The sequence below is a fragment of the Heteronotia binoei genome, chromosome 2 (genome assembly GCF_032191835.1).
Source record: "Heteronotia binoei isolate CCM8104 ecotype False Entrance Well chromosome 2, APGP_CSIRO_Hbin_v1, whole genome shotgun sequence".
Taxonomy (NCBI): domain Eukaryota; kingdom Metazoa; phylum Chordata; class Lepidosauria; order Squamata; family Gekkonidae; genus Heteronotia; species Heteronotia binoei.
The window spans coordinates 203,718,263-203,738,558 of NC_083224.1; the positions used below are offsets into that span (position 1 = coordinate 203,718,263).

Here is a 20,296-nt window from a genome sequence, read left to right on the forward strand (position 1 = left end):
ACCCCACCCCATATGGACTGTGGGGACTGAATGCCTTTCAGGAGCACAGCGGATCCTCAAATCAAACGAAGACAGCCACCCCCTCACCATTCCAGGCCTCGGTGCCCAACCTCAGAGTTTCCTCCCTGACTGTGATCCCCTGTAAGAACTCTGGGAAAGGAGAGAGACACCTACTAGACTGCAGTGTGCGCTCCCTGACCTCCGGGGTGTAGGCCCCAAGGCCCAAGGCTGAGCGAGCGGCTAGCTGGAAGACATACTCTGTGTTGGGCTTCAGGTCTCTCACAGCGAAGGAAGACGTGGGATCAAAGGTCTTCGACACCTGCAGAGATGGGGGAGGGGGGCATGAGCAAGGCTTCTTCCTGTTGCATGTTCACACTGCCAGTGGGATTTCACCCACTAAGACACGGGGATGTTGCCGTTTCTTCTGAGTTCCCTCTATACCCCATCGTGGTTGCTTACCTCCTTCTGGTTCTCGCCTCTGTAGATGAGCTCATACTTCACTATCATTTCCTGGCGGGGAGGACTCCATGTCAATAAAATGCTGCTCTCAGACTTGGCTTCTGCTCGGAAGTTCATGGGCTGTCCAGGAACTAATGGCAGGGACAAGAAAGATCCAGAAGACATATCTGAAGCGGGGAGACGTCAAGGCGACTTTCCAAGTTCTGACGCCATCACACTGAAGTGTTCCTCACTAGCCGGTGATGTAGAATAACACATTAGGATAACGAGGTGTGCTGTACTACACACTTCAAAGGAGGACGTTCCGGCAACACAAATTTGACATTGTGAATCAAAGCTCCGTTGTTTCTGTTAGCAGAGCACTGATATTTAAAGGTGAGACTGTATGAAAATTCATCCTAAAAGACTAACCTGTCTTTTAGCAGACATTTCTATATAGCTGATCAGTGTGACGGGATACAACCAATTAACTGCCCACTTCTCCCTTTTTGCTTCCAATATTAAGAAGCACAGAGTCACTGAGGCACTCAGGAAAACTGTGCCAGTTCTCTGGGCGTCCAGTATTTGGATTAGCAGGACAGATTAACTGATATACTCTACCCAGAGATGTAAAAAGTTCTAGAAATTTTGAAGTCACAGGAAAAAAGTCTCCTCCTCTGGAACCCCCCACCCCCAAAGAAATTTTGGGGAAAATTTAAATATGTGCAATACTCACTTTCATATCAAACCTAAACTTCTTTTACTAACTCAGCAATATAAAGCATATACTTTATAATTTAGCATGCAAAACTGTATCTGGAATTTAAAGGTATCTTAATTTTCTATAAGAAAAACTGCAAGTATGTACAAAACTTTGGAGAAAGTTGTAAACTGCTGCACCCTACGCTATTGCTGTATCTTTAATTTGTGCCATCTGAGAGGTGGGGGAGAGAGTTGAAAGTACAAAACAAATTCTGTAGCAAACAAAAGAAAGTATCTGGACAGAAATTTTCTCACCAAGTCACAATCATTAGGGTAGCAGCACGTTTGGCTGTTAAGCTAGACTTTTTAACACGGAAAAAACTGAACTCTTAATAATGTAGAATCCTAGAATCACAGAGTTGGAAGGGACCATAGAGGCCGTCTAGTCCAACACCTTGCTTAACGCAGGACCAGCCGACAGCATCCCTGACGAGTATGTCCAGTTGCTACTTAAAGACAGGAGGTTCACCGCCTCCCACCTCACCATCTCCCTCCATAGCTGATTTCACTGTTGAACAACTCTTACTATAAAAAAGTTTTCCCTGACATGCAGCCAATACCTTCCCACACTTAATTTAAATCCATGATTGCAAATCCTTTCCATCTGCATCCATCTGTCCAGCTTTTGTTTCTCTACCAGGTTTTCAGGCAGGTATGCACAAAAAAGTCTGTTTTCGCCCCCTTCTCTTTACTTTCTAAAGCAGTATCTTCTTTGGAATTTTCCATGGGATCTATATATGGTTGGGACTTTCATTCAGAGATGCTCAGAGGTGGGTGGCCATTGCCTACCTCCACATCATGATCCTGGTATTTTTTGGAGCTCTCCCAATCCAAATACTAGCCAGGGCGAACCCTACTTACCTTCCAAGATCTGATGAGATCGGGCTAGCCTGGGCTGTCCAGGTCAGAGCAGAATATAGATGGTGACAAACAGGGGGCCTGTGGGGGTATCTCATTTTCACTGTGTCTCTCCTCCCCTACCAATTCCCCTTTCTTTTCCCTGGCATCCCCACAGCATCTTTCCTTTTCCTGGCCTTCTTCCTCCCCACCAACCAACATACTTTATCTGCCCTAATTTTCACCTTTCCCTACTTTCGTTTTTTGGGGAGGGACGGTGGCTCAGTGGTAGAGCTTGGGAAGCAGAAGGTCCCAGGTTCAATCCCTGGCATCTCCAAAAAAGGGTCCAGGCAAATAGGTGTGAAAAACCTCAGCTTGAGACCCTGGAGAGCCGCTGCCAGTCTGAGAAGACAATACTGACTTTGATGGACCGAGGGGGGGTCTGACTCAGTAGAAGGCAGCTTCAGATGTTCCCCTGGGAGGGCTGAGTAGTGGTGGCTGCAAGTGGGCCAGGGCCAGTTGTATGGCAGCCACTGGCACTAAGCCAAAGCGTGCAGGTTGTGGGTCTGCAATACTCCGCAGCAAGTCCTCCCCCATCAGACCCTTTCCAGCGCTGTTGTGACCTCCAAGAGCTCCCACTACAGCTTTGCTGAAGCCAAGGTTTAGAAGGCGCAGCAATACCACTTTCATTGTAGCAACCTCCCAAATGGCCACTGAGAGCTCCGTGGGTATTCATTCCTTAAGGCTCCCTCTAAGCTGCGAGCAAAAACTCTACTTTGTGAGCTCCTGCATAAATTAGATTGCTCTGGGGCCATTTTTCCTGAGCTAAGACAAAAATGTGTGAGCCAGAGGCTAAAAAACTGTGAGCTAGCTCACCCTAACTCAGCTTAGAGGGAACACTGGCTGTAAGTGTTGTTTCTATTATTAGAGGGAGTTTTAATCCTCCAATATATTTTTTAAAGATTTCAGTTTTTCTGCAAATAGGGTTGCCGGGTCCAATTCACGAAATATCTGGGGACTTTCGGGGTGGAGCCAGGAGCAAGGTTCTGACAAGCACAGACTGAACTCCAAAGGGAGTTCTGGCCACCACATTTAAAAGAACCACTCCTTTTAAATGCCTTCCCTTAATTGGAAATAATGGAGGATAAGGGCACCTACTTTTGTGGCTCACAGAATTGGATCTCCTGGGTTTGTTTCTTTTTTTAAAGAGAAGCACCAGATGCTATGCTAAAAATCTGGTGCCTCTACCTAAAAAACCCAGCCACCCAAGCCCCAGATACCCACAGATCAATTCTTCATTATACCCACAGGGTATAATGGAGTGCCCAGTGGACATTCAACCCCCCTCCCCACTTCCTGATAACCCTGAAATGGGGGGAGGATCTCCAAACCAGGGGTCACCTGCCCTCCAACTAGAGACTGAAAACCCTATCTGCAAACTGGGACTTCTTTTAGGTCTGTAGGGCAACCCTCACTATTGGTCCCTGTCTCCATTTTGCAGATCTCTTGATCCACACTCTGTGGTTCAAAACTAAATATATGATCTGAAAGACCCCTCTGAGGAGCCTGTCTGGAAAACAAACAAACAAACAAATCATTCTTCCCTTATTTCAGGTCAGATCTACAACAAAGATTATAATAGAAAGATTATAATAATCTATCATTACAAACCTTTCAGAACACAAGACTAAACATCTTGAAAAGGAAACGTCAATATTTAGATTGGGGTTTTGAAGCTGAAATAACTGTTGCTCAATGAATCAGGAGTCAAGTTGCACCTTTAAGACCAACTAATTTTTATTTAGAACGTAAGCTTTCGTGTGCTCTTAAGCACGCTTCATCAGATGAGGAATCCAGCACAGTAAGCAAAGCCATACTCACTGTGCTGGATTCCTCGTCTGATGAAGTGTGCTTAAGAGCACAAGAAAGCTTACGTGCTAAACAAAAATTGGTTGGTCTTAAAGGTGAAACTTGACTCCTGCTTTGTTCAGCTGCTTCAGACCAACACAGCTGCCCGCCTGGATCTATGTTACTCAATGGGCAGTGGGGACATTAACATTGTCGTCTTTAGTAACTGTCTGAAAAAATCATTTCCTGATCTCTATGTGTGCGTGTGCAATCATGACCAGGGGTCGTTCTGTAGAAAAACAGGTGGTGGAGCTCATCCAGGGATTGTTATGCAGCTGCACCTACTGTTCAATGGACAAGGAGGTGGAACTCTCAGAAGGAGGAGGAGGAATTCTCAGAAAGGTTCAGGAGCTGTGCTCCTGTGAGCTCCCACTGAATCCAAGGCCTGACCGTGACAGAGAAATTCAGAATATATAGAACAAGGCATAAAATTCAGCTTCCCTAAAAATCCTGGTTTTCATTTAAAAATATAAAATCAGTAAGATTGTAGTGCACTGCCCTGGAAGACCCAGGCTAGCCTGATCTCATCAGATCTCAGAAGTTAAGCAGGGTTCGTCCTGGTCAATACTTGAACGGAAGATCACCAAGGAAGTTCAGGGTTGCTATGCAGAGGCAGGCGATGGCAAACCGCTTCTGAATGTCCCTGGCCTTGAAAACCCTACAGAGTTCCCATAAGCTTGCTGTGATTGGTGGCACCTTTCACATACACAAGATTCTAGCTTGACCGTGAGTGAAGCAATTCCTGGTGAAGCCACAGGAGTTGGATGAAACAGATCTACAGTGGGAAGGGATGGCACAGGGGTGGCCAGACTGTGGCTCTTTCACACATATTGTGTGGCTCTCCACCACTCTGTCAGCTGGCTTGAAGAAGGCATTTCTCTCTTTAAATCATTTCTCCAAGTGATTTAAATGCATTGGATAATGCATTTAAAGTTGTTTTCTTTACACCTCCCCTTTCCCTCCCTCATCTTCCTTCCTTCCTTCCCTCCCGGTCTCAAACATCTGACGTTCTTGTCTTGCAGCTCTCAAACATCTGACATTTATTCTTTGTGGCTCTAATATTAAGCAAATTTGGTCTAGCAAGACTAGAATAATTCATAATGTAAAAATAATTCATCCTGCTCTAAGATAGGAATCATGCAAATTGACTTGTAAGCAGTACAATTTTCCCCTTAAAGCACAAAATACATACAGACTTGGTACTTTCTAAACAGCAATGAAAGCCATGCACTCATGCACCAGCCCAGCACTGGTGGCTCCATAACCAAACAAACATAATGAGGATTCAGCCACTTACTATCCTGTGGAGCAGCCTGTGGATACCAAGAGCCTCACATTGTGCCACACCTAGAAAGAGCCTCACATTGTGCCACATCTGTCTCCAAAGACTCACCTCCTTGCTGCGTTTTCACCTGAATGGGATCTGAGAGCGGCCCATCTCCTACAGAAGTGAAAGCCAGGACTCGCACGGTGTAGGTTTCCCCTTCCAGAAGGCTGCTCACTGTGGTCAAGAGACTGTCATCCACATTGTGTTTCTGCCAGTTACTGACAGGCTGGTCCGGTTCCATGGTGTAGTAGACCCGGTAGCCTCGGATCTGCCCATTCGGTTCCTCGGGCTCATCCCACTGGATGATCATGGTGGAGGAGCTCAGCATCCGACCCTGGACATTCCGGGGGGCACTAGCCGGGGCCTGCTCTCCCGTCCGAGTCACGACAGGTTCACTTGGGGGCCCCTGCCCAATGGTGTTCACGGCCGACACCCATATCTCGTATTCCGAATTGGGGCTGAGCCCCCCAATGCTATAGCGTGTGGTAGTGATGTCTTCTTTGATCTGGTATGGACCGTCTTGGCTCTTTGATTTGTACTCAATGACGTAGTAAGACACCGGGTCAGGATTCCCCGAGTCCCAGGTGATTGTGATGCTTGTCGCAGTGGTCTCTGTCACCACGGGAGTTCCTGGTGCCTTGGGAAGTGCTGAGAAAAATTGGGAAGCATTAGCTTAAGCACCACCATATGTTAACGTTGAACCTAATTGGCTAGTTAGGGTGCTGGGAGCCAGCAGTGCGGGTGGCGATTATGACGCGACTGTTTGAGAAAGAGCCGCTGAAACATTCCAACCCTAGTTATGCGCACTTTATTATCCTCCTTAAACTGCTCCATCAAAAAGGGAAAGTGCTCAAACTCAGCATCTGGAATCGTTAATGTGAGCTCGGAGCTAAAAAGGAAACACCATGCTTGCAAGCCTGCAGGGAGGGGAAGCCACATGGCAGGAAAATGGCCAGGTGGAGACAGGCTGCTTCCTTCTTGGGCTGGAGGTGCAACAGGAAACAGCCAGAGAAACTGGGTCTCCACACTCCTCTTTCAAAGAGGCAGTGCAAACCTATGTCCAGGGTGAATCCCAGGAAAGAGCATGAATACTCTATATCTGCACCTCATGCCCATTGCCAGAAGAAGCCAGTGCTGTGTACTCCACAAAACACACCATCACAGAGCTGGAATACCCCTTACAGGCCATCTAGGAGGGTCAACCCTCTGCTAAATCCAGGACATCCAAAGCTAGAGCATCCTGGAGAGAGAGCTTTCTAGCCTCTGCCTGTAGTGAAGACAAGACTAGTCCCTCCAAAGGTAATCGGTTCCATCAAAGGCCTGCTTTTACCGTTAGGGAACTATGAATGTTCAGCTGTAATCTACCCCTTGGTAACTCAAGCCCATTTGATCTGGTTTTCCTTCTGGACCTTCAGAGAACAAATCCATGCTCAGTCCCATGTTATCAGCTCTTCAGGAACATGAAAAAGTGGTCAGATCTCCCCCTCACAGTCTCTTCCTAGTTAAATGCATCTGGTTCATTTAACCCAGGGTTTCCTTCCCAATGGGGTGCTGATGGGTGCCTACCCAGTGGCAGACTGGATCGGAAAATATTGGTTGCCAGGAGATAAACAACTTCTATTATATTTTCAAGCTACTAAAAGATCATTAACATTTTAAACACATTGCCTAACGTTTAAGGGGGAGCCAGTTCTATAGGAGCCCACAGGGCCCACTTGCCACCCTGGCCAGTCTGCCACCAACACTCCCCTTGGCAAGCTGAAAGTATGCAGAGCCAGTGTAACATTCTCTTCATTCCAGCAAAGTGGGGAGGGGAGTATTGCATTTGGCTCCACTTCCATCAGCTATTTCATTTATTTAGATTCGTATCCCGCCCTCCCTGCCAAAGTAGGCTCATTACTTTTAGTACTTGGTTTTGACTCTTGCAGCAGTCATTTTGGGGTGGCATTTCCCACTGTCTCTCAAAATCCCATTGGTGCCTGCCTGCACACTCAAAAAGGTTGGGGATACCTGATTTAAACTCTCCTCATAAAACTTGGTTTCCAGAACCCTGGCCATCTTCATAGCCCTCCTGTGAACCCCTTCCCATTTGTCTAAAATTGCATCGCTCACAAAGGCTAGAAAGTTCACAAACATCTTGCACGTCTAATCCCTGTCTCATCCCCGCCCCCCCATCCCACATGGACATGTTCTAATGCACCCACCCTAATGTTCTAATGTACCTAGACAATGCATGCTGATATTTGCACACATCTATGCAATTCCTGCTACCTTTGCCAGGTCATCTCTACCACTCTCAGCCATCACAGGCCATCTTGCTCCCCAAAGAACTCCACTTCATCCTCTCTCTTGACCCTTATGTCTGCTACCATGCCCCCCACCCAAGATTCCCAGCCACAACCAGACTAAATATCCCTCAAAACAAACCACACAACTTGTCTGGCTCCCCACAGCACCTGGAATCATGACCTCAGGGGCCCCGGCCCTAACCCAGAGCCCCACAGATCTCCTGCTCCTTTATTGGTTAATTTTATTTATGCTGCCAAAATTCCCTTCCAGAACACCCACCTGGCACCCCCTACCTGCTCTCCCTGGCTTCCCCTTTGACTCAGAACTACCTCCCAGAGCATGTCTTTCAAATCCCTCCCCAGAACCTACCCTTTCCGCTGAAAGATCTCTGAAACTCTGCCCTTCCACTCAAATCTGAACTGAGGTACATTCTTCCTGTCCCTCTTATTGCATCCTCTGCACTAAAATTTCAGATTTAAGTTCCTGGGGTGAAAGGACTTTTATGTTTGTTGCTATTTTAAAGAGTCTTGCACAATAAAACACACATGCAAACAGATCCCTACCCATGCCAGCAAAAATACTAGATCACTGGTACATGCAGAACTGACACAGAACACACGTGCTTTAAAAACAACAGCACATGCAGTGGGGTCATCAGAACATGCACATATAATTCCTTTTTTGTTGTTGCTTTCAATAGGGAGCTTGGCCCACTAGGTACCATGCTGTTCTCAATTACAGCTGGCCTGTTTTAATCACATCCAGGATGTGCCCCATGACACATTAGCAGCATGGGCAAGCGCAGGCACATCAATGCATGCTTCTAAATGCAAGTGCACTAATGCATGGCAAAAGCATGCTGTGGGATGCTCAGCTGTAGGAAAATGCCCAAAAGTCCTTGCAAGAGGAATCTCTAGGCATCCAAACTGGGACTAGAACATCTTCATATCAACAGATGAGGACAGAGGAAAGGAAATTCAGAGAGCCAGAAGGATGCTGAGCATGCAAGGGAGCAGACATCCGAAGGCAAACAGGGTGGCAAATGAGAAGGCAAACAAATGAAGTCCTTGAGGTCTAACCAACAGTCTCTCACTATAAACATTCACAAGGCAGAGCCTGGCTAGGAATTCCAGGCTGGCTATACAAACCCAGAAGACGGAGCACCATAACAACTTACATTTCACAGTGATCTGTGCAACAGCTTCAATGACGCCCAGACTAGACATGGCTACACAAGTGTAGTTGGCAGAGTCCTTCACGTCCGTTAGCTCCAGAACATTCCGGCCCACTGGCATGTCATCTTCTGGAGTCAAATCTTCTGCCCCCTGCATCCATTTCACATATGGCATGGGCGACCCAACGGCCACACAGGTGATGTTTACGTTGCCACCGGGCATGATCTCGTGGCTAACAGGAAGGATGGAGAAACGAGGGGCCACACGGCGAACTGTGGGCAAAGTGCACAGAGGTAACAAAAACAAAACAAAACAAAAAAATAGAGAGAGAGAGAGAGAAAAGAAAGATAAGGGGGGAAAAAAGGAAAGAAGAGCAGAAGAGAATTTAAATATAGATGGGGCTTTAATTATTTGCTGTTCCTTCATTTAAAAAAATCTGAAATAAAAAAATTATTGGACTACCAAAATCAATCAATCCAAACGAAAAGAAAAACAGAACTTCAAAATAATTTTACTTTCACAAACAATATATAGAATATAGACATAAAAGCGATATTTCATAGCAACAGGGTTCCATTGATCAATTTTAGACCCATCACAGCACAAATAAATACACAAAAATTTATTAGCAATTTCTCATCTTTAAAAGCAACAAGAGGTGGTGTTTCGGAGCTGGGACTCCCCCTACCCCCCAACAGGCTTGGGGGGGATTTTTCTTTGCCTGCCCTCCTAAGACAAGCTCCCATTTTCAGATGGCGTTTCTCCTTTTTCAACTCCTTTACTTCCTAGGATGTGGGATATGCCTCTTGTGCCCAGCCGGTTTTAAAAGTTACTCTGAAGAAACGTCGTCCCCTCCAGAGACAAAGGCAAAAGGCAGGAGAAGGGCGGGAAGATGGAGGGGAAAGTCTTATGCTGAGCCTTGCCAAGCAGACTGAGGAGGTTCTAAATTTGGCGAAGGGGGAGGAATGGAGCCCCTACAAAAAGCCATACAACCCTGAGGTCTCTTACCTCAGGGCGTGTTGGTGTCTTCAAGGCCAGATCTGGGGCCCAAAAGAAAGCTGCAGCTTCACATTTGAAGTATACTTTGCCATCAAGGGGGTATGTAAGAGGTGTCCCCAACCTTTTCGAGCCTGTGGGCAACTGGGATTTTGAGACAGTGTGGTTGGCATAGCCACAGAATGGCTGTGACAGGAGTGGAGCCAGCCGCAAAATGGCTGCCGCAACTTACCTTCAGTCACACTGGGAAGATCCTAGTGCCCTGGTAGTAGCTGCTGTCAAAACAGCATTTTAAAAATTCTGTGTAGACAATAAACTCTGCAGTGGCCACTAGTACCACCTGGCCCTGCCCACTTTCTAACCACACTTGATGGGCACCAAAAAAAGTGTCAGTGGGCACCTTGGCATCATATTGTGGACCCCAGGACTAAAGTCTGAGATTACCTAATGGCATTGGCCACTAAGGCAGATTCTCTTGTGCATGAGCTGCACACCAACTTAGACTGCTTTGTAGGTGCCCCAAAGGGAAACTGATGTGAGGGTTAGAGGTGAGGTAACCCAAACACAGATAGGTTAAAGGAGGGGGGCAAATGGGGACAGGGCTTGTTCCCTGGAGGTGACCAAATTTTTGCTTGAATTTTGGAGGCTGCGCAAGCCGCCCCCCCCCAGAAAGAGTGCTCTTCCTTCCCCTCCTGCCCCCCCTGAAGTAAGAGGGAAAAAAGAGATCAGAGGGGTGGGGTGGGTAAAGGGGGGGGGGAAAGATGAGAAACTCTAATTAAATTTTTGTGGTTTTTGGGTATAGAAACCCTAACAAAGCCTCTTTTAAAAATCTGACATGATTCCATCGATAGATGCAGCTCTCCAGAATCACAAACATCATGCAAAAGAGGTAAACGAGATAAGAAAAAGGCAGAAAGAAAAGAAGGAAGATTACAGAGGAAAGAAAGGAAAAGGGAGAAAGAGAGGCAGAAAAAGACAGGGGAAAAGAAAATGTAGAGGAGTTGAGAACTTGTTCTGTGGGCCGCTAGCAAATGCCCACATGGAGAAGGAAGGAGAAAGAGAGAAGCAAGGGCGGGGGGGGGGGGGAGAGAGAGAGAGAGAGACAGAAGGGGGAAAGGAAAGGGAAACCCACTTTTAAAATGCTGCATATTCTTTTACTTAGCTGATGTGAACCAATGTGTTAGGGTTTACATTGGCACATCCCAGCCCTGGCAGAATAATAATAACAATAAATATAATAAAATAGAATTAATAATAAGAATAATCATAGGGAGAAGAAAAAAACAAGGCCATGAAAAAAAACAACTTTTCCAATGTTGGGGGAGGGGGGAGGGGAGACTGAAACAAGGATGGATGTCTTGTGCATCTCCTCGGCAGAGGAATGGGGGATGCAGTTTCCAGACCTTACATGAGGGGAGAACACCAAGGCAAGGGGAGGCTCAGTTTCCTGTGGCTCCAATGATTATTTGTAAATAAGGGGGACAGATGACTTCTGGTTTTCTTGACTTCTGCAAGGAAGCACGAGAGAGCACTGACAGAAATATTTCAGCTGAGAAGATGTCCAGGCATGAGGTAAATCAATCGATTGCTTTCACACACACACTAGATAACGCATATTCAATCCTCTTTCAGTGTACTTTGCAACTAGATTTTACTATGTGAAATGGCAAAATCCACTTGCAAATGGTTGCTGAAATGGATTGAAACTGCATTATTTAGCATGTGTGAAAGTGTGAGTCACTTACAAGGGATACTAAGCTGTCTGTGGAACCTGCTGTTAAAATGGCTTTGTGATCCTTACTCTAAATGTCAGATTCAACAAGGCCTCAAGTCCCTGTTGAAAAATCAAGCTGATCACAACTGGACTACATGGAATAGGTTTTGGGCCTGACCCACAGATTTTAGATCTTCTTGTGTTCCTAAATTTTGTGTGGAGAAAGTCAAAACATGAAGCATGGGAGAGACTAGGTCAGCTTTACAGTTGTGTGTGTGTGTTCAGACCAGGGATGGGCCTTCTCGGGTGTGGCACCAAAATTATGGCATTCCTTTTTCCCAGGGAGATGGATTCAAATGGGGAACCATGTTGGTCTGAAGCCGCCTTTACAACCAATAAATTTAACTCTAGGCATCAGCTTTTGTGTGCGCACACTCTTCTTCAGATACAGAAGAGCCAACCAAAGTTGATACCCAGAATTAAACTTTGTTGGTCGTAAAGGTGCTATTAGACTCAGACTTTGTTCTTTCCCAGGGAGATTAGCCTGCCCCTCCTATCACTGTCTTCAACCAACAGGTGAAGTTTTTTTGTTTCATTCTAGACCCTTCCTCCTGTTCATATATTTATTTGTTGTTTTAATTTTTAATATTTATGAATGTTTTTAATTTTGTTTTGATGTTTTTATTGACTGCCACATGGGGGACTCTAAATTGGGTGGAATTGTGGCTTTAAAATGTTCCAAGTAAATAAACTTATTGGTGACATTTTAGAAATATTTTTCCCTTCTCTTTTAAGGCTCATGAGATTAGTTGTGTGGGATGAGATCATGTACGCGCAAGGGCGTATGTTGCATTTTTTTGCCTGGGGCCAGGAGAAATTTCACTTGAGCAGTGTGGAGAAAAGGGTTTCATCTTCCTGTCTCCAGGGATTTCATTACTTGGTGTGAGCTGGGCAGAGAGTCTGACAACCCAGATTTTGGCTTTAGCACCTCACTGCCAATTACAAAACGGGCTCCATTCTACATTGGCATGGACAACCCAGCCCTTTCCTAGTGATATACAGCTCCGTCACTTCAAAAGGAATCCCGACTTTCGTCCCAAGCTCCCTAACACATATCTAGCAGCTGTAACCGAGTCAGAACACTGGTCTGTCAAGGTTGCCTACCCTAGATGACAGCAGCTCTTCTGGGTCTCAGGCAGAGGACTTATACCTCACTTGCTACCTGATCCTTTTTACTGGAAATGTTGGGGACTGAACCTGAAACCTTCTGCGTGCCAAACAAGTGCTCTGGCACTGAGCCACAGCTCCTCTCGCACCTTGATAAGTGCTCAAGTGTAAACCTTACCTTAGTCAGTCCATAATAAATTGAGACGCTACTTTGAATCAAAGGAGTGATGACTACTTCCTGATAAACCTGGGGGTACCAGGGTGTCTTAGTGGGAGTCTTTTCTTATCCCCCTAACTCTAGTGTGGGTCTGTTAAGTTTTGATGGCTGCTGCACTCAGTATGCTTCCCCACCAGAAACAACAAATCAGTTTGGGTGGGAGCCAAAAAGACCAGGAAATTCCTAAGGGCTTCACAGCATCATCCCAAGGTCCTTGGGGAGGCGGGAGTGATCTCTCATTCCATGCATGGACATCTCCAGCAGCAGAATCCAGCCCTTGCACTTTTGTTCCTCTGTGCCCAGCAGGGGAATAAAAGAGACACCTTCTCTCGGAGATGAGCCCAAAATCTTCTTTGGAGGTAGGACCCATAGAGATAAGTGGGCCACAGAAGCAGCCTAAGCATGATACCTGGTGTCCCTGGTTTGTCTACCTCCATTAACTGGGCAAGCCAAGGGGTCCCTGAATCACTCTCTCACCCAATTACTTCACAGGGCTGTTATAAGAGAAATGTTAAGATAACCTATGAGCTCCTGGGAGAAAAGACTGGATGGGATGCAATGGTGATTACTAATGACCATTTACCATCCACCTGAAAAGGCCTCAGGAACTTTCCATGCCCCTTCTGAGAGAGGCTGTTCTGCAGATCCAGAGCTTACAGGTGGTTTCAGGAGGCCCTGCCGCATCCACCGCCCCCTCCCCCCCCCAGGTGGACAAAGTCAAAACATGAAGCATGGGAGAGACTAGGTCAGCCTACCTAGGTGAGGGAAAGGGAAAAATCTGAGCAGTGGATCAGGGCTTCAGATGTGGGTGCTGACTGGATCACACTTTTGAGTTCTTCTGTTCTGTTTACCAGGAGTTTGTTGATGGTTGTGCATAGGTAGACCTCCTACACTACAGACTTTCTATGGGTTTACAGTCATTGTGACTTCTCTCCAAAGGATTCTGAGAATTCTTGTTTCATGGTGGATTCTCTATCAGAAATGGCCAACCTCCACGACAGAACTACAATCCCCAGAGTTCCCCAGAAGAGAAAGAATGGCATTCAATGCATTTCAGTGAGACTTTGTTTCAAGATATTTATCTGTAATAAGGCCTAATGTAGAACTACAGCCAAATGACTATGGGCTGGGCAGCAGAGAGAGAAGAGAATGGATGGAAACTCTTGTGGAAATTTAAAATTTAGAATTCAACTTGGACAGACACACTTCAAGATCATATTTCAACAGTGCCACTGTGCAGAGCTTCACCCTTTTGAATTAACTGAAGCCAGAGCTTTTCTTGAGCAGGAAGGCAGTTCTGGTTGGCTTGGCATCAGGGGGTTTGGCCTAATGTGCAAATGAGTTCCTGCTGAGCGTTTTCTACAAAAAAAGCCATGTGTGAAACAATGGTGATGTCAGGGGTTGTGGCCTAATATACAAATGAGTTCCTGCTAGGCTTTTTCTGCAAAAAAAGCCCTGACTGAAGCCAACAGGATTAAAAGGGTATAACTCTTGTAAATTGGCCTGTTGAAGTTGGCTCTCTAGGCCTTGTTTTTCTTAAAATGCCACTTCTAGGCCACATAACCCCTCCCAAGATAATCTGGGAACTATAACCTTTTGCAGGACTACGGAGCTGTTCCTAGACTCTTCACAGAACTACAGTTCTTACGTCTCCTTGAATGAGAAATTCAACTATTGAAACTACTTTAAGAAGGCAATTTGGGAATCAACACAATGGTTGCAAAATATTTAGTTTCAAGGAAGGTAGGCTGCAGATGGCTACTGACCACAAGGGCTCAACTTCCATCTTGCGCCTCTGAAAATCAGTGGCTGGGGGGTGTTGGTAAAAATGGGAGACGTTGGCCTCCACATGCAGCTCTTAGATGTTCTAGGAGAGCTGGTGAGAAACAGGCTGCTGGACTAGGAACCCAGAAGGGTTCACCTTATGTTCTTCTTAGGGATGTCATCAACAATCGTATGAGCTAATGAGGGATATTAAGGAACTGATGTGACAGAATAACTGCCTGTCTTGCTCAAGTCACCAGTCTGAAGGGAGATCAACATGATCCATCCAGAGACAAAATGGTAGAGGTGGTCTTGGAGACATCTCAGCAGCTTCCAGAAACATCTTATGCTTTAGCCTATCATCTCCCCCAGTTGTCTAAATTCAACTGCTTGGTGTTTTTAAAAAATTGTTTTATAAAAAAAAATGGAGCCACGAGAAAACAGTGCCGGCCACGTTGGAGACAAGATGGTGAGACCCTGAGGAACAAAACAAAAAGAAAAAACAGAACATCAGTTGGAGGCATGCAGATAGGTTAGGAGTTTAAAAAGAAGACAGAAGATGTGAATTTTTTAAAAAGGGGGTCTAAAATATGTAGTTTCTGGAGGGGAAAAAAACAAATGCAAATGATGGTGGAAGAGAACTTGTGGGGCAGGGAGGAAGGGGAAATGTGAAACTGAATGGACAAGATCCGGTCAGCAAACTGCATTAAAAACAGCAAACAAACGGCAGGAAGGAATGCAAACACAGAACTGTCATGGAAACAGAACAAGACAGCAAATTTGAACTGAGTCTAGCACTTGAGGAAAAACAGAAGAAGGAAACTGAGGAAGAAAAAGGAAGGAAGGCAAAGAACAAAAGCAGAACTTAATCATCAGTAAAACAATCATTGAACCAGGAGAAGTTCTGTGAATCAGAGTCTGAAGGGAACCCCAATTGTTCTCTTGTTTGCTAGAGGGAAGAAAAGGCAGGGGACACTCCCCCAAAAACTCCACTGCAGGGAAGAGACGGACAATTGGGGGCTTTAACATTCCGTGTGCAGCTACTAAAGATTTCCCGAAACAATCCTAGGAGGGATGGGAGGCTTTGGGGGTTGTAAAATACAAGCTGGAAAAACAAAAACAAAAGCTTGCAGAAGACGCTAGCAGCAAAGGCAGCATCCGCAGAAACATAAAAATGGAATTAACTTAATATCAACTGTAGGCTTTAATGTGGGCAGCATAAAATTTTTGAGGCAGAGACCCATCTAAAGCTTTCTATGGGAATCACTGAGGGAAGGAGGTTCTGGAACCTCCTGAGGTGGCTTGTTCTACCACTGAATTGCTTTTTAATGTTAGGAAGTCTTGCTTTACTGCACTTCCATATAGCTGGTAAAATCATTTTTTTTGACCCATTAGTGAGGGTCGCCATGAAAGCAGCAGCAGAGCTTGAGGTGCTTTTATACAGCTGAAGACTACTATTATATTTAATCTTCTTTCCTATAAGGTGCACAGACCTCTGCCCTTCAACCTTCTATTCTCACTCATCTCTAGATCAAGTGTAGCCAACTGCACACACCAACAGGAGACTGCGACACTGGAAAGATAAGAAAGTGTTTTTGTCTTCTGACTTGTGGTCTCATAAACCCAACCAGAGTTTTCTTTCAGCCCTGCTTAGGCCCTCCTCTATCATAACAAGAGCCTTGCTGGATCAGACTAGTGGTCCCTCTGTTTCTGTCTCACACAGTGGCAAACCTGTTCCTCTGGAGGACCAAAAGCAGGGCATTTCATGGACCACTTTTCAGAGTAAGCCTGGTTATTTTCAATCCAGGTTCAAAACCGTACACACAATGCAATTTTGCACATCACCATACAACCCCAACTGAGGACGCATGCAAAGATCCTCAGTGCTGGCTGGTTTGAAAAGTACCAGAGAGCACACTGTTTTGAACCCTGGTGTGAAAACAAGAGAACTTGCTTTCGTTATCAAGGGGAATTGTGAGAACAGAACAAAAAGCGGCTCAAGTACTTCAGTTATCTTCTAAGTATCTTCCCTTCTCTAGAAGTTCACACATTCGGATTCAGCATTGTTGCTGCCATAGTTTAAATGCCTTTTCCATGTGGAACTGGAAGTTTCAAGAAATGCAAAGCTGCCAACAGCATGGCTGGCCTTCTCCCCTCCGCTGGCAATTCCTCACTATCAGACAGTGCTCAATGTGACACCACCACACTGTGTTCTCCTGTTCCCATCACCTAAGAGCAGGCGTGGGAAATCTGACAGGGCTATGATGCTTTTATCAAGCAGGGCTATGGCAGCTGCCCATTTCCTGTAGCATCTTAATCTGTTTCACTTACTGACTTGCATTTGGAAGAGAGCAAGAAAGACCCACACGGGATGTGGGGGGAAAGCAGGATTTTTTTTTTTAACAAACCTGGTCACTGAAGAATTAAGGATACAGATTTGGTTGGCAATTAAGCCACCGAAATCTGCCCTCAGACTCAATCCCAGGATACCACTGGAGAGAAAAATCTGAGGACTGATCAATCTTTTTTTTAAAAAAAACCATTTTTGCTTTCTTTTTGCAGATTTGCCCATAAAAAAGGAAGAATTTACAGGGGGCAGGTGGGGAGCCAAGTGCTGGGGAGAAAATGCTGAGCATGAACTTCAAATCCTGATTCACTTCAATTCAAATCAAAATGAGAAAGAAAGGCAAGGGATAGTGGGCGGCGGAGGGGAGGGGAACAAAATAAAATAATCAACACAAATACCAGAAAGAGGGGAGAAAGTTATTTTTGTTATAAAAATAAGAAATGTGAGGGACGAGGAATGAAATTTTTAAGTAACCAAACTAAATATAAAAGTGGGAGTGACCGGTTTGAAAGCACTGCACAAAACCGAATGGTGTTAAACATTTTAACATTCAGCAAGCCGCTGCTCTGAATGAGGTGAGAAGGCGGACATTATTGGCATTTTGGCGAGACAGGAGGCCATTCCGTCTTACTCCAAAATGAAGAAGAGGGGGGAGGGAAAAGGGGGCCAAAATAATGTACAGCCTCTTATTTGTAGTGAAGATTAGATTACACCTGGCCTTTCCCACCCCAAACAAGGTTGTCTCTCTCTGGCTTCTTCTGTTCTCTAGTCCTGAACCCTTCGTTGATTGCAAATTTCAGTTCTAATCCCCCACCTCCATACCACTATGTGGATTTGGGCATAATTTATTCCTGCCCCGCTTCTGCCCTTCGAAAGGACAAAGGGTTCCTCTCCTCTCCTCCTTCCTTCATCACTTTAGACATTCAGAAGGAGACATTTGCAACTGGAACCCAAAGAATACAAGATAATTCCTCTTCCTGGTGCTCTTTCAAGCAATATATCAATTGAAAAATCCCCAGCCTCCTAGTTTCCCTTTCCTCTTTTGGCGTAGGTGTTCATTTTAAAATTTATTTTGCACAACAGAAGAACGAAATCATTTTCCAATTTGAATTCTGAGTAGTTCTGGCACCAACCCTGTAATATTAGACGCAGGATATGCGTGGGTGCCTGCGTTTTATTTTTTAAAAAATTAAATTAATGTGACAAGGTGTAATCTAAAATTTCCCCCCCTAAAACAAAGAGAACAGCAATGCAAAAGGCATAATAGACAGAAGCAGGCAGAGGGGTTTTTTAATTTTAAAAAAAAATCACTTGTAGCTCAGTGTTCCTGCAAAGCGCCCTTCTTAAAAATGCCATCAATAGCTGGGCCACATTTCCCTCAAGCTCTTGAGAAATCCTTCTGTGGAAACAGAGTTATAATTTTGCTCTTTTATTTAAGTTTATTAATAATCATTTGAAATTTCCATTAAAAAATTAGTGAGCAGAGGACTACCCAAAACAAGCGTAGGGTATCCCACTTACCCCGGATCCATTCTTTCTCTCTCTCTCTCTTAAAATGTGTAGGAGATAACTGAGATTTTAGAAATGATGTTAATCTTAAACTCTGTCTCTTACTCTCTCCCCAAGTTCCACAGCTCAGCAAGAAAAACATGACACAAAGAGGGAATTTGGGAAAGACCCAGATCTGGAAAGGACTAGTGTTCCAGGGAGGTATAACTTCCCCATCACTGTGGCAAGACATCTAGGTCAGTGAAGGATACTTGAGATCTGGAGAACGTCTCCTCTCCAGGGCTGAGGTGGTTGTGGGAGTTATTGTGGGAATCCAGAAAGAAAATGGAGGGGCCTTGGAAGGAGGCTGGCAACCTCACCGACATTCCACAACAAACTGGCTCGTAAAGTTAATTATTCGTGGTTTTTGACTGATGGTGGAGCTCTCATTAGAGGCACACAGGGTGGTGTTGTGTACACCTTTAAGGTAAAAGACATGTCCAAAACCTGGATGTCTTTAAGCCTGTTTCTGTTTTTGTTTGTTTGCTATTCTTGGTCTGAGAATGGAGTACCATAGCCTTGGTTACCCAAGGATGGGTCATATATAGAAATGACTGGCAGCTACTAGTTTGCTTTGCTAGTTGGCACAATGGACTTACCACTGGCTCCTCAGGATGAGCTGGCCAAAAGGAACCCACTTTGAGATGATACACCCGAGAGAAACAATGTATTTTAGAGGTGTGCTTAGCCGGGGGAGTCCAATCAACAAATGGGGGAGAAAACTCCTTTGCTGCCTGGAGTTTCTCTCAGCCCAGAGTTAAGGCTACCATAACCACTCTGGGACACTCCTCAGGGTTTTTTAAGTTGTTGTAAATTTGGGCTGGATCCCACAGATTTGTGAGTGGTACAGTTTCCTTTGGTGAAAGGATTTGCCTTCGGGTGTTAGGAGGCCACCAGCACCACCAGAAATGCTACTGCAGGATTCAGAGGTTTCTGCCTGTTTTATTTCCATGTTTGCATTTCATTGAGTAGTTATTGTGTCACCTACTGATTTTATGAAAATACTCTTCCGGGTCCCCCCTGCATGATGGGATCAGTGTGCCTGATTGTTGTTTGATATAGTTCATTGCTACTTTTAATGGAACACTTACAACATGATCTTAGCTCTCAGACATAATTGTGGCTTTGGTCATAGAAAAGTACACGTCTTGCAGATGTGAGTTTTGGAGGAAGACTCAGGAAAAAACCCAACTATCTTTCTGTGTTCTCACTAATTACTTCCAATAGTAAAATGGATTCTCTCTCTCTCTTTTTGTGTACCTCAACTGAAGAATTACTAGACTGGAGGTTACCTATGAATTGTTCTCCAATGTATGATCCACCCACCCTGCCTGGTTGTGGCACAGTCCAGATGAGCCAGAATGGACTGGGCAAGTAATCACTTGCAGAAAAGATAGCTCCAGGGAGGGCGCTGTCTGCAGGCTATGAGCTGCACAATTCCAAATCAATTTTTCATTCAGCAAAATTGCACGGTTTGGGTTCCCTCTTGGACTGCCCCCACTGGAGGAGGCAGATTTAAGACCTCCCTATATTTTGCAAAAGAATTCTCTACATGCAGAAAACCAGCTCCTCAGGGAGAAGGGGGCCTAACTTACCCTTGTGTTTGATATGTTAGCTCCCCCTCCCCTAACATGGGCTAATGCTGAATACTGTTATCAGTGTTTGAAGAGAAGGGTGCCTATGCTGACCTACCTGAACTTCAGCATAATATCAAGACGGAGTATTTTTTTGGAGGGTGGGTGGGTGGGTGGGAATCTTCTGGCAACCCAATCCAAGCACCGCAACCGTTGCCAGTTAAATTTGGGAG

At 45.2% G+C, this 20,296-nt stretch overlaps 1 protein-coding gene across 17 annotated transcripts in view; it reads right to left on the reverse strand.

The window, feature by feature from the left end:
* The window catches only part of PTPRS (protein tyrosine phosphatase receptor type S), a 422,866-nt gene that overhangs the window by 124,288 nt on the left and 278,282 nt on the right, over window positions 1-20,296 (reverse strand). For all 17 annotated transcript variants that reach the window (XM_060232878.1, XM_060232884.1, XM_060232883.1 and 14 more), the window contains 4 exons: window positions 8,739-9,008; window positions 5,339-5,920; window positions 460-590; window positions 175-319 (listed from right to left, as the gene is read on the reverse strand). In XM_060232878.1, coding sequence (XP_060088861.1) covers window positions 175-319; window positions 460-590; window positions 5,339-5,920; window positions 8,739-9,008 — 1,128 coding nt within the window. The remainder of the gene's footprint in view (window positions 1-174; window positions 320-459; window positions 591-5,338; window positions 5,921-8,738; window positions 9,009-20,296) is intronic.